Source organism: Drosophila sechellia, chromosome 2L, assembly GCF_004382195.2.
Source record: "Drosophila sechellia strain sech25 chromosome 2L, ASM438219v1, whole genome shotgun sequence".
In the NCBI taxonomy this organism is placed as follows: domain Eukaryota; kingdom Metazoa; phylum Arthropoda; class Insecta; order Diptera; family Drosophilidae; genus Drosophila; species Drosophila sechellia.
The window spans coordinates 5,553,486-5,569,799 of record NC_045949.1 but is presented as its reverse complement, the minus strand read 5'-3'; the positions used below and the strand labels follow the sequence as shown (position 1 = coordinate 5,569,799).

General features: G+C 43.8%; 1 protein-coding gene across 1 annotated transcript in view; it reads left to right on the top strand.

The window, feature by feature from the left end:
- The first annotated feature begins 873 nt into the window (after positions 1 to 873).
- Positions 874 to 16,314, top strand: part of LOC6613509 (hemicentin-1) — a 33,220-nt gene continuing 17,779 nt past the window's right edge. Inside the window, exons 1-3 of the mRNA XM_002037941.2 lie at positions 874 to 1,002; positions 7,261 to 7,827; positions 14,975 to 15,049. Coding sequence (XP_002037977.1) covers positions 7,521 to 7,827; positions 14,975 to 15,049 — 382 coding nt within the window. The 5' untranslated portion in view covers positions 874 to 1,002; positions 7,261 to 7,520. The remainder of the gene's footprint in view (positions 1,003 to 7,260; positions 7,828 to 14,974; positions 15,050 to 16,314) is intronic.

Genomic DNA, 16,314 nt, shown 5'->3' with positions numbered 1-16,314 from the left:
AGCATATTTCACGGTGCTGCGTCCGAAGAGAGAGCGCTCTGAAGAGCGCCGCTCAGCGAAGAGAGAAGCCTCGGGTAAGAGAGACCACAGCGCACATTACTGACCTACATTAAGTAAAAATTTATTTATGCCGGCTGCCAAATTGGTTCCCCAAAGCATTGGCAGGCCCCACTGTCCCCTGGTCCCTGGCTTTATGACTATGACGGATATGATTGTTGGTCGGAGTTTCCCTTTCCCTTTTCCCGCCTCGAACTTGCTACTATTACTGCCTTTGTGGTTGTTGGCTTAAATAATAATGGCTTGTAATTTGCATAAATAATGTTTGATTTTTGCATTGATGAGGGAAGAGTGTGTTGCGCGTGTGTGTTTGGGGAATTTTAAATGATTGAAAGCTCGGCCATCATTGGGGAATGCCGGGCTAGATGGCACGGAATTTTTGCATTTAAATCGATAAATTAGCGGAAAGAGCTCAAAAAATCAGTTCGCCAGGATGTGAGTCGTTTGGTCTATTTGAAAGTTGCATTGTAGGTTTAAGCCCACCAAACAGGGCTAATAGTTTTCTGCTACAAGGGCCGACGTTGTTGCCCCAACAATGGTTTCTTGTCCTGCCACAGCACTGTTAACGGGCTAACAGAGCTCTGCCTCTGTTGCTCTCTAACAGAACCTGGTTCTCTTTGCCTTTGGAGTTCGGCTCGCTTCGGCAAGTTCGCGAGGGCTTGCCGAACTCCACGAACTCCGAGCCGAAGCCCGCTCGGTAGTCGGCAGTCGTGACGAATGACGGCGATTATCGCCCTTCGAGGACTTTGTGTAATCAGTGCGTCCTGCTAAGCAAATTAGTTTAGTATGGTTTTAGTGCGCAACGCTGACGGTCGCGCCAGTTCGCAGCTCTTAACACGTTGGTGCCGAAAGTCGACGCGCTCGCGTTTCGTCCCTCGCTTGATTTGAATTCCGCGAGTCAGCCGTGCCTGCGATATCATCAGAGGACAACAATAGCTCAGCACTGTACGTAAGCGGAAGGAATGGCCAGAATTAAATAAATAAATAAGTGCAAGACACAACCGGAGACGCTGGCTGCCAACTTCAATTTGGTACTTCATTTTTCACAGCCCGCTTAACGCAAATTGTGCCGGTCCTGGCTGCTTGCTGGGTACTAAGGTCCTGGCTGTTTACCCGTGCATCCTCGGTTCCCCTCCCCTGCTGATTGCATTCTTGGCGGCAAGTCGAGCGTGACTCATTAAATGGCTGGCGAAAAAAAATGAAAGAGGAGTGCGAGAGCGACTTGTGGAAAAACAATCACAGCATTCCTCTCGGCTGGTAGAGCCTGCAAACGGCATTTATAGAAGGGCCCTAGCGGCGCGGGAAAATTGTGGAATTTTATTCGTAATTTCACTTTGACTGTCACGCCAATTGAATTAATTCCACCGAGGAATTTAGGATTTAATTTGACATTTAATTATTGCAATTAAAAGTGGCCCGCAAAGCGCAGCATCAACAAAAAATGTCGTTTCAAAACAGGATTATGATCAAACAGAACGGAACGGAATTATGAAATTTTGTTTGAAAAAAAATGAATTACTTTTGAAAGTGGTTGACAACATAAAGCTGTGTCACATTACAGCAGCGGTTTGCTATTAAACGCGTAATAAATCTAAGAAAAATGGAAAAAAGCTTGTATATTGATAGAACGAAACCTTAAACAACAGGAACATAAAAACAATTATTGTATAAAATAAAGGTTAACATTTATGGCAAAAGGATACATAGTATATATACATATGTATATTGGGTTTTTATGCCTTAAAAACATGTTAACTCCGCACAATTTTATTATTTTATTAAACCCCTAGGATATTCTGGGATATTTTGTTTTTGTGTCTGCTGTAAAATATTGTATTAAATGTATCTTTAGATATCCTTCTCGTTACCAACAGAAACAATATGAGCCACAAAAAACTGTTACGCTCGACAATTGGAGATCTTTGGATTTCAAAAAAGCGATTTATTATTATTACAAAACCTTTGACTTCTAGCATTGGCATTGCTGGCTAAAAATGTTCATGTGTGAATAATGTTCTTAACAAATTAAGTTCCATGCAACATGATTTCTTGAGCAACGTATATCCTTTATTATATGCATTCACTACTTTCGTCTATGCACATATAATTCTGAAAAGTTTGCGAAACGTCGAATACTTGGTATCAGCAAACTTTTTTATAACTTTATTTCGCTTGTAGCCCGAAAACAGTTTGAACACATCTAAAGTGCAGGACGAAAACCACCCAAGGACGAGCTTTAACTAAATTATTGGGAGCTCGCGTCAAGTGTCAGACTTTGGGTGGGAAATGGAATAACAGTTTGCCTTTGTTGTGTCTACAAATTTGTGGGGCGCTGTTCGTCAGCGCTAATTAATAGGTGGGGAGTTTGGTGCAAAATTATCAAATAAAACGGGTAGCCGACCGCACAATTACACACAATATTTTCGCACATGCACCCAAAACGGAAGCCGTATAAACAACATGAACATGAAATTTAGCTGCTACGAGCACATACACACACATACATACTCTAGATGTGCAGCTCGTTGTGGATGGCCGTCCAATAAGCGACATAAAATATGCGAGCACTCACACACACCAGCGCACGCGAGCGAACACTAACACATGCATATGCACATGCGGATGAAGCGCCCGCAGCGAGTGCGGGAAATATTTTATGCACTTTATGCGGCCTGGACGCCGCTTGCTGCTGGGGATCGCTAATTAGGCAATATGCACTTGATTGTGATATAATCATTAAAACCGGAAATGCATGGCCAACCCACAAAACACAAACGAGCGCCAACGCTCGGCCACACACACACGCGCACACATACGAATATGCGTGAATGCTGTGTCAGGTGGCTGCAATAGTTCACAGCATACTTTCGCAGAGGGCCAAAAAGTGTTTTACCAAAGTTTCGAATTTTCATCACAAGAGCAAATGGGGATGCAACATCCTGTCCGATTTTGTTAGTTTCCCATTTCACTCTGATTAATTATTTGGTGAAAAATAATTAAGTCTTTGAGGGGCTGGCAAGGCGTCGGAAAAGCAGCTCGTTCTCCCACAAAATGACGGAAAGTCACATCAATGGCTCGGCGGAAACGGAAGTGCGGGAAAGCAAACACGTGTCGGAAAAATGTCTGCTTGCAACAATGTGTGCTCGTACGAGTATATGTGTGCCAATGCACTTCCGCACACCCACACACCCGCACAGCAGGCGCCCATGTTGCATATGTAAAGGGGCTTGTAAGCTGGCCAATTTTTTATGCATTTATGCATTTTCCCCCGCCGCAGCTGCAGCCCCTCCGCCCGCTGACCGTTTTTTATTAAAGTTGCCCGTTAAGAAAAGCCCAGAAACCGCAGCAACAAACAGGAACGCCCACTGTGCGAACTGCATCGCACGTCCAAACGCCTTTTTGTAGGTTAATCAAATGCAAGACGGGGGAAATGCACAAGCTGCATGGCAGTGGGAAATGCTCCTTGTGGCTAGTTAGTGTGAGTGGGCGTTGGAGCAAGCATTTTGCCATCTTTTTGTGTACGCATTTCGCATGGCTTGTTATATTAAAAGAAATTTCCCAGCCGAGGATAGACAAGACGAGTAAAAACAAGCAAGCATTATGGCAACTGACAGACAAGATGGACGGCGCTGTGATTTGATTTTTATTCCGAGCGATGCACAACAGCAGCTGGCAGTCAGTGGACAGATGAATTATGGCAAATGATGTAAACGCTCCCAGTGGATGTGGCTCTAATTAAACCGAGGGCCAAGAAGCACTCATAACACAAGCACTCATTTGCGCCTTTTACAATAGATAAATGACGTTTCGCCTGCTGGTTGCCTTAAATCAGAAAGAAGTATTTCCTTAACTTTCGTTTTCGTAACGAATAGCAGTGAGTCTTGATAGTAGGATGACCAAGCAATGACGCGTCGAAAAGATAAATATTCCAATTCATCTGCAATGCGAGCATGTTTTGATTGGCAAAAAACGCTATCAAAGTTTAATTTAATACATTTTCTGCATATTACCAGCGACAGTCACCTAGCTGCAAAAAGAAGAAAAGGCACAAAATCCCCACCACCATTTCAGGTGACATAAACAAGCCCTTTATTTGGCATTCTGCTGCAGTTTTTGACACGCGAAAGTAGCAAAACGCTTTCAAAAAGAGAATGTCAAATAAAACACGGAAAGAATGCGGATAAGAGGAAAATTCACAAAGAAAAGAAATCGAGGAAAATATGGATGCAGACAGAACTGAGCGAAAAACTAGCTTTGGTTATATGTATATTAAGCACGAAAAACTGTCACTCGCGATTGTCTCGACTATTGAATACCTACTTTTTGTTGGCTTATTGGCGAATAACTTAATAATTATTATACATTTAAGAAGTAACATAATGTCAACTGGATTTTCTTGTCTCAGTTTTGGCAATGATTAATATAATGGATATGCTTAAATATGCATTGCAAAAATGTGCCACATTTAACAGTGAGCTGCTTTCATTATACCTTTTATACCCTTTGCACAATATACCCCACTCTTTACGATTGGCGGGCACAAAAATGCAGAGTCCAGAGGGAGATATCATTTGTTATTTCATTTCCGAAGCAAGACAGCGGAAAAGCCCGAGACAGCAGGAGGAATGCCGTGGATTAGCAACTGTCATTGACAGTTGGAAATCATAGACGCCATTTGGCTGGCTGCAAATTGCTGGCCGCATTTCTTTGTTTGTCATTTAACGATTGACAGCTGGCGATAAACAGAACGAAACAAAACGAGACGGTTCGTGGACTTGGCCAAAACAAAGGCTGCCGCCCAACGAGCCAAATGAGAACGGTGGAAGGTAAGGCGACTGCCAGCCATCAAATGGAAATGTTAATGACGCACCTCATCGCGAAGGTGTCAATTGCCTTGACTTTATACTTGGCCAAAATTGCCAAGTTTGCATTGCCCATTGGCTTACCTATTTGGCATTCCTTTTTTCTCTGCCCGGCTATTTATCATTACGACTTGGCCGGGCCGAAATGCCTTGGGAGCAGCAGATGGGTCTCCATATCCCAGAGATGCTTATCAAAGATAACTGACCGATGAACGGAACAAAGACGCCTTGAGGGGATTCAGTTGGGATTCTGCTACGATGACTCCAACTTGATTAGGATAGTCCCTATTAATGCTGTCTATCAAAGGGAGAATTTAATTTAAGCAAGCGTGTCCTGTTCTAAAAACTATAAACCACTCCCAACTTTCTCTTGGCCATTTCTAGTTAACCTCAGAAATGTCAAGTTAACTACTAGTCACCTGTCCTCTTGTCATATCTAGTTAACACCTTCTTGTTCAGGGATTTGGTGGTCGGACTGCATATCAACCATTTAAGCCAATTTATTAAATAAGACGTCATTTGTAACATTTCGTTTTGGGTTTCAGCACTCTCCTATTATCTCTTTTATTAGCTCCGTTCAATCTACGCTTTTAACCCTTTTTTTTGTGACCGCTATCTTAATGATTTTCCCGAGAACATAAGGAATAGCCAATCCTGGCGAACAATGCCATAAATGGCCAAAAGCCACACAAAGGTGACAAAAGCCCGGCGAAAGAATAATGCCAACCGAATTCAGCCCGGCAATATATTTTTATTAATTTCCACCTGGTCAACTTATTATGAAACACCCAAATGGACAGCTGACAAGGATGATCAACGGTGGCAACATTGAGCTGATAATAATAATAACGAAAATGGCAGACCCTTTTGCGACCCATCGATAAAACGAAAGGACGGGTGCCAAGGAAATCGTGGCCTTGTATCTGACCGCAATTAGTTGATTGCCAGCACTCAATTTCTTCAAAGATGGAAAGTGCTTTCAGTTTCATAAGCTAGAAAACCCGCAACTCCCTCTCCGTATCTGTCTTTGGCCATCTCTGGCACTTACTATGTGCCACACTCGACGGGAAATTAAACTTGTCCAAAAGTTTAAATGCCTTTCTGCCGCTTTCCGTTGCGTTGCGCTCGACTTTTGTTTTCAAGTTTCCTTAGATTCCCCGTTGGCCTGGCCTGGCCGTGTCCTGCCTCATGCCTCCTACCTCCGCTCAGCCAAGTTTTCCCCTTTTCCTGGCTTTTCTAATATGGCCACTCCTAGCAATTAAAGAAAGCTCCGGCCTTCGCATACACAACTTATAAAATGATACATTTTGTGGAGGCAGTGGCATGGGAACGAAGCAAAGGACATCCTTGAGAAGGGCCCGCAAGTACGCAACTGAAAACGACTTGCGGTTGGAAAATGTTGCATTCTGATTAAGTGGTGGCAAATGAAGCATGTCAAGTTACCCATACGCCTCGTTGGCTTGCCTCAATTGAATCAACTATTTGCATCATTCAAGGGCCTCTTTAACTCACGTGACCCTCAGTCGATATTGTAGCCAGTTAGTTTGAGAGTTAAACCAGTTAACGAAATATGGATTTGTGCACTTTCTATTCACAACGAATTTGTAAATTGCATAACAGAGTGAGTTAGCTACTCAACAACTTTACTGTTGGTATAATGGCAATGTGGAAAAATTAATTATATAAAGCAACATGTAACATGTTAGTTGGAAAAATGGAAATGGTAGATTGTTATTATTTCAATGAAAAATAAATTACTTTAGGGGATATGTCGAGTTTATATAGACCCCATCTCATTTCAATGACAAATCCAAATATCCTCATATATAGTATATTTCATATACTTTATATATATGTATGTTATATATAATATATATCATTTTCAATAAGCTGGAATATTCCCAACTGAAAACTTCGAAAGGGGTACACAAAGCCTAATTACACACGTTGAATCCACCATTTTGGTTTTATTTTTACTTATTCATTAAAATATGATATTGTCATAAATTGAAAGCTTTATGCAGTTTTTACTAACTTTAAATGGCATTCGCGAGATTTTTAACCCTTTAACACCAATTGCTCGCTGTTAACAGCTCTGCCCATCTCGTTTTGCCTAACATATAATCCTGAATATTTTATGAAGAGAATATCCACGGACATAGCAGAGTTTAAGGGACTGAGTGGGTGCGTTAATAATGAAATTATATTTAATAATAAAATGAAAACCATTACTGCAGTGCACCGACTATAATACATGCATTAAAAAATTAAAAGCATGCCAATCATTTCTGATACATAGTTTACATACACTGAACATTGTTTTCCGTGCTTCCCCTTCCAGTGGCATACATCCGGAGGTAGTTCGAATATTGCAACAACGTCTGCTGTAATGCATTGGAAATTTTCGCCAGCCTCTCGGCCCAAAACTGAGCAACACGGTGGCCATAAATATTTGAAAATTGCGGAAAATCGAAAGTGAAGCGCTCGCGCTAAAGCAAGTATTCTTACGCCAGCTGCCAAGAGGCGCCGCAATCAGGAGGCAAACAATTACGAGGAGGACGAAAAGGACTAGCAAGCGAGACCGGCGCTAGCAAATAAAAAATGAAAATTAAAATATTTCCGGTGACAGCGGATGCAGCGACAATTGCCGCGCGTCGCCAGCGCAAACGGGCGGCGGGGAAGCTGCAGCGGAAGCGAGAAATGCCGGAAATATCCTCCCGGCTAATTGTTGCCACTGCCACCGCTGCCGTCGCCTCGTTTATCTGCCTCTCCCTCGCGCTGCCCGGCTGCGTCGCCCAGGAGAGCGACGACGAGGGGGAGCTGCACCACCTGGACCAGATGCATCACCAGCACCAGGACTTCATTATCGGCGAGTCCGAGGAGCACGATCACATCGCCCATCATCTGGGTAAGAAACTAACCAACTTGGGGTTATACCTCATACATTTAAAGATTGGAAAAATACAATAATTCAGTCGTTATTTAAATTCAATAGATTTTTGCATATTTTTAAGCTTTGACAGCATTGAATTGTTGTATAAAATTGCTTGTAAAATGGTACCAAATTTGTTCACTTATTATTCAAAACTAAAGCGAATTGATAGCTCTCAACCTTCAGGCATTGAACTATTCAATTATTTTTGTAATTTGTTTGTATAGGCAGATTTCCCTTTTGGCCAATCCACAGAATTATTCCACGAACTGGCATATTTTCTGGATAAGGCAATCGAACACAACTTGAACATTTTCCTTTTTTTTTTTGATTTAGCTGCTGAGTGCCGGTCGCAATGTCAACTTTGACGCCCTTGCCAAGTGGTAACAAAAACTTTTGAGTGGCTTAAACTCGGCACCCTCGCCAAAGCTATCTGGATGGTATTTCAAGTGAATTATGGGACTGGCAGTCTAGTCGGGCACAAAAAACAGCTTGGCTCATTGAGCACATATTGGGATGGTGAAGATAAGCGCTGCGGGGAGTGGAGCTCCAGGAGCACGTGCTTGGTTAGCTTTAGTGGCTGTTTAAGTTGCCATTGTCCGCCCAGAGTCCACAGCATAATTAAGGGCACACATGGCGTATGCGTATTCTGGCTTACTCCTGACCCGACACGCGCCTTCCCCTTGGCCACAGCCCCCCAGGCCCACAACACACACACATACACACACACGCACACACAAGTGACCTCAGCCTCTTCGTTGGCCAGGCTGATGCCCAACGTCGGTGGCCCAAGACACCCGGCCAGGAAACTGCTGGTGTCAGTAGCAAAGGCTTCTCTGCTATACGCTGCACCAATCTGGAGCAATGCCACTAGCAGGGGCTCATACCTGAAAGGAGCTCGTTCGGTGCTACGGTCAATGGCCCTCAGGCTCATTAGAGGTTTCAGGACCATATCCGAGGACGCGGCGCTAGCCCTGGCAGGCCTGCCGCCAATTGATCTGGAGATCAAGGCTCTCAGTCTAATGCGAAGCGGCGCTTCCAAGCAAGAGGCACACGAGTGGCTAACAGGTGAATGGCAGAGCAGATGGCAGACTTCGCGTCGGGGGAGGTGGACTCATCAGCTCATCCCTGAGTTGACGGTCTGGGCAGAGTGCCAGCACAAATGCTTGGACTACCACCTAACCCAGTTTCTTACGGACCATGGCTGCTTCCGGGCCTACCTACTCCGGTTCCGTCACGTAGAGTCAGCTCGATGCTTGTTCTGCGTCGACGGTGAGGAAACAGCAGAACACGTGCTAATGCACTGCTCCAGGTTCACGGCGGAGAGGGAGCAGCTAAAGACGCTGTCAGGTACCCCGCTCAGCCCTAGTGGCTTGTTCGCGGCCATGCTGGCGAACAGCGAGGCTTGGGAGCTGGGACACAGCCTTATCATCAATATGATGAAGCGTGTCCGATCAGACGAGATGGCCAACAGAGTGGATGCCTAAGCCCAAACTGGCGCCCTGGGTGACGGCGGGCGAAGAATTCTACTCCAGAGTTCCCGGCTCGTCGTAAAAAATCAACTAAAGGAAGAAGGAGCCGCCAAGGACTACACTGAAGGCAGGGGGTGCGACCTGGCCTCACATCCTGCTCACCGAAGTCATACCTTGACTGGCAGTCCCGGTGAGCGAGTAAGGACTGAAGAGCACGCGGAGGTTTTTGTTTTAGTACGTAAGCATAATTCCAATAGGTCTTATGAATCGTGCATGCCACCTACGAACAGTAGGTGGTATCTTTAGAAGATTTTAATTTTCCTACCGTAAGTCGAATAAAAAAAAAAAAAAAAACACACAAGTGACCACTTAAGTTTTCTTTGTCTATGGCCTGTGGGCAGCAAGTCGAGTCCTGCGCCTTCGCATCCCGTGTCCTGCCCTTCCTTCCGCTAGGGCGGCTCAACAAGTGGACAAACGTTGACATTGCACACAATGTTGAACCTCTGAAAATATATTCTCTTTCTTTGCAAATGTGTGTGTGTGGTTCCGATTGTGGCAGTGTCTACTTATGACAAAAAGTGATTGACATTGTGATTGATGGCACTTTGGGTCGTCGGTTTCTGGGTTTATGACTTGACATGATGACCAACTATTCCACAGTGTGACCCATGAATTTTGCGAAAAGGGGTTACAGCTGAAATGGGATTCCCAGCGCTGATGGGGATTTGCATTCGTGCTTAAAAGTGGCTTATAACTTTAAATATGTGGAGAGTCTTTATGCACACCATTGTATGCTATTTGTATACGAATTGTGCTGTGATATTTCAGTATGATTAATTTGGGAATACATCTATAATTAACCTAAAAAGAGATAACAAATAGCAAATAGATTTTAATCAATTGGGAGCATTTTACCCACTTTAAATGCACTAGTATGTGCTGCAGTGAGTACTAACTATGATGAATCGGGTTGAAGTATTTCTGGTTGAGTTTGGCCACAATAGATCTCAATTAGCTTTGCATCTCGGGGCCAAGTTCCGCTTTAGTCAAATTTAATTTTCGTATGGTTTCCCCAATCGTTTACCCCAGCCATTTTCACCATTTCCATTTGACTGTTTTCACCCGTTACTTGAGTGGAGGAGGGGTATATTCTAGTTCTCGGCGAACATGTAACAAATAAGGATCATCAATATGGGTTTTTTATATACGATACGTGTGGAAGAAACATTACTTATAAAATACAAATTGAGCCTTAATCATTTTCATATAATAAATATAATAAAATCCTTCTAAAAACACTTGAACTTGCAAGCTGAGTACGAGGTATCATGCGTTCGAGGCACTCCTTGTTGTATTCTGCAGCAATTGCTGCTGATGTGCCAGCGATTGTTTGACAATTTTTCAACAATTCCCATGGACTGCAAAAATTTGCCGCCCTCCGCGCGCTGTGTCTTCTATGTCAATTCCCTTTTATTCGCGCCCATTTTCCGGTTGTCTATGCCCGCGTGTGTGCTTGTGTTGGTGCTCGTTTTTGTGCGTGTTGGCTTTTTTCACACGCTTTCGCGCTGCACCTAAAAGTATGCACGACTTTTTCACGCTGGCTTGCTGCAAGTCCTGGCAGTCAAGCGTATGAGCTGCCGAGTGGAGCGGTAATCAAAAGGGGATGGCGGGGGCGATGGGGCGGTGTGAGTTTGGGCGCTCGGGCGTTTTGGCTGGCGCTGAACAATCACGGGGGCTGTTGGCCTTTGAGGCTCTGTTGTCGTTTATTTGCCTTAGTTCTTGTAATTTGTGTTTTATGTTGGCCAACTGTTGTTTTTCTTTCCGTTCGCTGTTCCGCTTTTGGGCTGTTGCCTCCAGGCGAATACCTGTTAAAGCTTCTATTTGTTTGTATCCGCTGCGCGTTTGAAGATGACCTTTACCCCACCTGATCGCCTTCAAATTGAATTTACTGAATGTTGATTTTTGAACATCAAAAAGGCCGTTCAGCTCAATTAGCGCAAAAATTTCCGAATACACAAATAGAAACCGCGAGTGCTTCATTTTCGGACTGCTAATTTGAAAGACGTCTCCGTTCTCGGAACTTCATCGCTTCGTTGGCCAGGGAAATTGCAAGAAACTTGCAGCAGAGTATGATAAGGCTTCTGGCTCACGTCCGGAAAGTGATGTGCTGCCAAAGTTGGCTTAGAAACTTGGCCAGCAAGAGATTGATGACCGGAATGGACGAGATGGTGTTGCGCTCGGATAAGACGCGTCTGGATCGCTAGCACTCCTCCCTCCTCCCAGTGAGCCGTGTAAATGCGGCTAATTGGAATCATTAGCCGGGCCAAGGCAAACACTGGGCAAGCACTTGGGAATCATAGACAAATTTGCGCAAATTTCGGGCAGTTGTTGACAATGATAATCCGGTGCTTGTCTGGCAGGCCAATAAATCATCTGGCCCGCCGGCAGACAGTGAAAGGGAATTGGCTTAAGTGCGTTAGCAAAATCAACAGCGGCTGGCTCCGGCAGCAGGTGCTCGACTTCTCAGGACCTTCCATCCTCCATTCTCCATCCTCCATCCACCTCAATCTACCATTCGGCATCCAGTGCAAATAGGAGATAGGCGTACGTACAGAGATTGTGCCCAGAATCCAGTGAGGGCCTAAAGCTGTCCGCGGATGTTCGAGCTTCGTTCGCGTTTTTGTTGCATAATATTTTTGGGGCTCAGACAACATATATATATATTTTCATTTGTTTGCCCCTGTTTTTTTAGTTCTGTTTTGGCTACGCCTTCGCCGTGTTTGGGCTGTTCCTGCTTCCTGTAACTGCGTGTTCCTCTACCGGTTCCGTTCAGCTCCCCGCCCTCGTATCTGCCACGTTGTCTGCCAGGACTGCCAGGACAATGTTCGGATGGCAAATTTAAGGCATATTTCTTGGCGCTGGGCCGCGGGAAAAATGGCATAATAAATAAATCTACTTTGAATTAGCGCCATTTACTTTACATTTATTCTCTGCCGCCGTGCAATTTATAGCACTCAACGCACTCTTCCCTAGCCTTCATCTCCGCTTTTTTTTTATTTGAAGATATTTTTGCGTTTGTTGTTTCTGTCGTTTCAATTTGGCGGCGCGTGCTTTTTGGCTAATGAAGTTTTGAGGTTAGACAGCAGGAAAATGAGAGCAGCCTGGAGGTGCGCAGCTAAGTGGACATGAAAAGCGGCGCGCTTTAACATAAATTTGGGTAATATTCATATTTTAAACGTAGACTTAAATCTGGGAAGCAAATCCATACTCGGTATTCTATTTCAACTCATTTATTTGCTCAGTTGAAAAAAATGTCTCTGTGGCTGGAGGCTTTCATTGTAATATCTCATATTAAAGTACATTAAAAAGTACTAAAAAAAATACAGATTTATATACTCTATGGACATATAGATTAGATTGCGTTGAAAGTAATTATTTTGGTCATAAACTTAAGGCTCATTTAAAAAGCCACAGAAATTTGTGACGAATAAATGTTGTTACTAGAAAATCGTTTATTAATACAAATTAGCGTTTTTGTTGCACGTCCATATATTTATTATTTTTATAGCACGTTTTACCAATATGACTTTTTTATGAACAGGTAACGAGTTATGCAAGTAAATTCTCATAAAAACCTAGTCATTGTAAAGAATACTCAATAATTAGTTTCTGCCATTTAAGACAATTAAAGTCTTGGGAGTGGTTTTTGAAACAGCTACAAAGTGTTGCACCTTGCTTAATTAAATAAGTCTTTGTATGTGTGCTGAGTTCAACAGCCCGAATAGTTTCTCTACTCCAAGGCTTCACTAAAAATGGCAGACAATATTTCACTTTGAACCCCGAATACTTATCAAAGATTCAGCTGTTCTATTGCTTCTGACTGAATATTGCCACAGAGTTGCTGGCATCACAATCCGCAAGATCCGCGACTCCTCCCTGTCCCATCATTAGGTCTCGCTGGGAATCTTTCATGGTCACGTCGTATTGCCTGCAAATCACGTCATACTGAGTACAAAAAGAGCAACAATGCCGGACCAGAATCGGGAACTTTTTGGCCAACTTTCGGAACACTTTCTTTCCGGTTTTTCCCTGTGCTGTCTGAAGCGCAGGCACGTAGCAGTGCCTGGAAACATTTGTTGGCCCACTCGATGCGTTTTCCATGTCTGTACATGGAGCGAAAGCCACAAGGAGCGGGAAATTCACTGGCATGCTCCAGAGGAATGGGAAGTGACGGGCGCCTGCAAGTATGCAACACAAAATATTACAAACAGCAGCCAGACCCAGTCGCATACAAAACTTGCTCGCCAGCATGCAGAGCAGTTGATTCTTGCCCGGCCCTCTTCCAACAGTTTCCCGACAATTTCTCGAATATACGAACGAGAAATCGAATTTATTGAATACTATTGTGCGTTTGCGGCAACCACAAAATGTATTTGCATTGCCAGCCAGCTGCGACAGATGTGGGAAAAGTCGGAAAAGCCGGAAGAGCTGGAAGAGTCGCCTCCTGCCCAGTTAGCATGTGCTATACGTTTATTAAAATGCAAACGGCTTCGACTCGTAGAAGTAGTCGCAACACGAAAATTAATTGAAAACTCAGTGCCTTTCCTTCGTTCTCCGGTTCAAACGGGCACTGCCTTGGCATTCAGCTCGCTCTGAATCCCCTACCAAGTCCACATCCTCATCCACGGCGAATGGGAATCCATTTGCGCTATTGACTCGTCTGTCTGCACGCAAGGAGACACGCGTTCAAGGTCTCTCCGGTTATAGATGACATTATTTTATGGCGCAGCCGGAGTGGCCGGAAAATACGATACAAAAGTATGTGTGCCAAGGTGCCGGGCGTGTGGAATGGAAATGGAAATCAATAACGAAATAGTCGTCAACTTGGGAAAATATAAATTCGCTTTTGCCGAAATAACTCATTTCTGCAATGGGCATAGAGAGGTCTTTAATATATTTGGCCTGAGGTGAGCACGTTTATTTATGTGAATTTTTAATTTCTAAGTTTGATTTCGGTTTCGTAATTTGTACATATATCGGCTTGTTAATTAACTTATCCGATTTGTGTTTGCACATATTTTCCCAGGGCTGCCCGACCCGAATTTCCACGTTCTAAGCGCGAGCTCATAAACGTAAATCTATTTACCCATTTGCTGGCATTTGCTAAATATTTTATGGCGCGTGCCGGAAAATGCATTTTACCTGTTACCTGCGGGAATTGAAAGCCCTCCATCCAATCGATTTCATCTGCTCCACCGATGCAGCTGCACAAAAGTGAAATTGCAACTTCATTTTGTGGCTGTGAAAATTACAAGCTGAGCGACAGCAAAGAAAGGCGCTGAAAAAGCGACCTTAAAATATTGGAAAAGTTCATGAACCGAGAAGTTTCCTGCCTTGGTATTCTGGGCGTGTTGGGTGCGGTTTGGGGTTTTTAGCTGGCCAATTTGGCAGGAGTGCGAAATGGCAGTGTGGGTATCTGTTTGTATTCCTTACACACTTCTCACCGCAAATTGAATTTGCACTAAGGATAACCAAGCCAATATTAACTACCTCTCTAAATGTACATTCCGTCTCTCGTTTCATTGCTCTTCCTCCGGATGAACTCTCAACACTTTTCATGCCACGCCGGCACTCGGAATGAAATCTCGCAGCTGAAATGCAAAATAAGGATGAGCTACTGGAGGACATACGCGAGGATACGGTCGTCAATGCGATTCCCGAGAAAGGTAAGTCAGTTGCTATATTAGCTCATCCTCCCATTGCCAATTCACACGACTTGGATTCCCATGTTCACGGCAGGCGGGAGGGGGTTTGCACAAGGATTTTATGTCCTGTGACGAGGCACCGGCACATTGGCTTATAATGCATGCTTTAAGGATACGATAGTGCACTTAAGTGCCTTATTGGATGCGAGGAATTGCATTGAGTATTTTCCGGACTGCTGCTGCCAAATGATTTCAAGGTTGAAACACATCACCTATTCAGAGGGTTGGTCAATGGGATTTTATTTAGTGCAACTGAACTAATATAAATTAATTTGTTATGTGCATTGCTTGTTGAAAGTCATTATATATGCATCTGAGTATGTACAAATTTAACATTAACCAATTAAGCTCAGTATTGTTGTCAGATTTGAAACAGTATATATATATTTTGCTCTATTTATTTGTAGAAGCTTAAGAAAATACGGGTTTCTGCAATGTTTTACTTCAATGTGGCTAATATACGAACAGTTATTTGGCCAGACAAAAGGACTAGACCGTTTGCTTTATGTGCCTAGTTAATAATTAGTGCAGCTTTAATCTCAGAAGACCTTTCTAAGACCTGCTGATTGATTTCGTTATTACGAATATTAAGAACAATTAATTGTCAGCCCGACGCGTCGGTCACATCCACCTGAGTTTGCAGCCGTGTCCTTTTTATGTCTCTTAAACTTATCCCCAGTGTCGTCACGTGCTCAGTCCTTGTCTGAATCCCCGGCATTCCCCGCCCTCTGCTTTTCCCTAAAACGGCGCCATTAAGTCAGTTGCTTTTCCCCGCGCTTTTCCGCCTGCCCACTTTTCCCCACCCTCGAGTGTCTCGGAATACGAGTTGCTTGGCTGCTGTAGCAGTCTTTCTCTCGCTTTTAAATTTTATTTATTGTAAATTGTATTTGAAACGTGCTGAGGTTCAGTTTTCTCAGCAGAGAGACGGCGGACAAATGTCAAGCTTGCCCTTGGCATGGATATGGTATGTATGCAGGATATGGGATATGCGAGAAAGTGAGGCGGCCTGCATGCGAGTGTGTGGGTATATCTCGAACACATCTCATGCGAGTGTGTTAGTGTGTCGTGCAAGTTAATAGAGTTGTTTAGCATTTAAATAGCGCCATTTACTTGTTGTTGCCTCTCTTTCTGCCTCTGGATGTTGCCGTTGCGCTTATTAAGTTGAAATGCCAGTCAAGTCGACTTGACTTAATAAAGTTGGCTTAAAGCAGCGGAAGGAAAGTGGG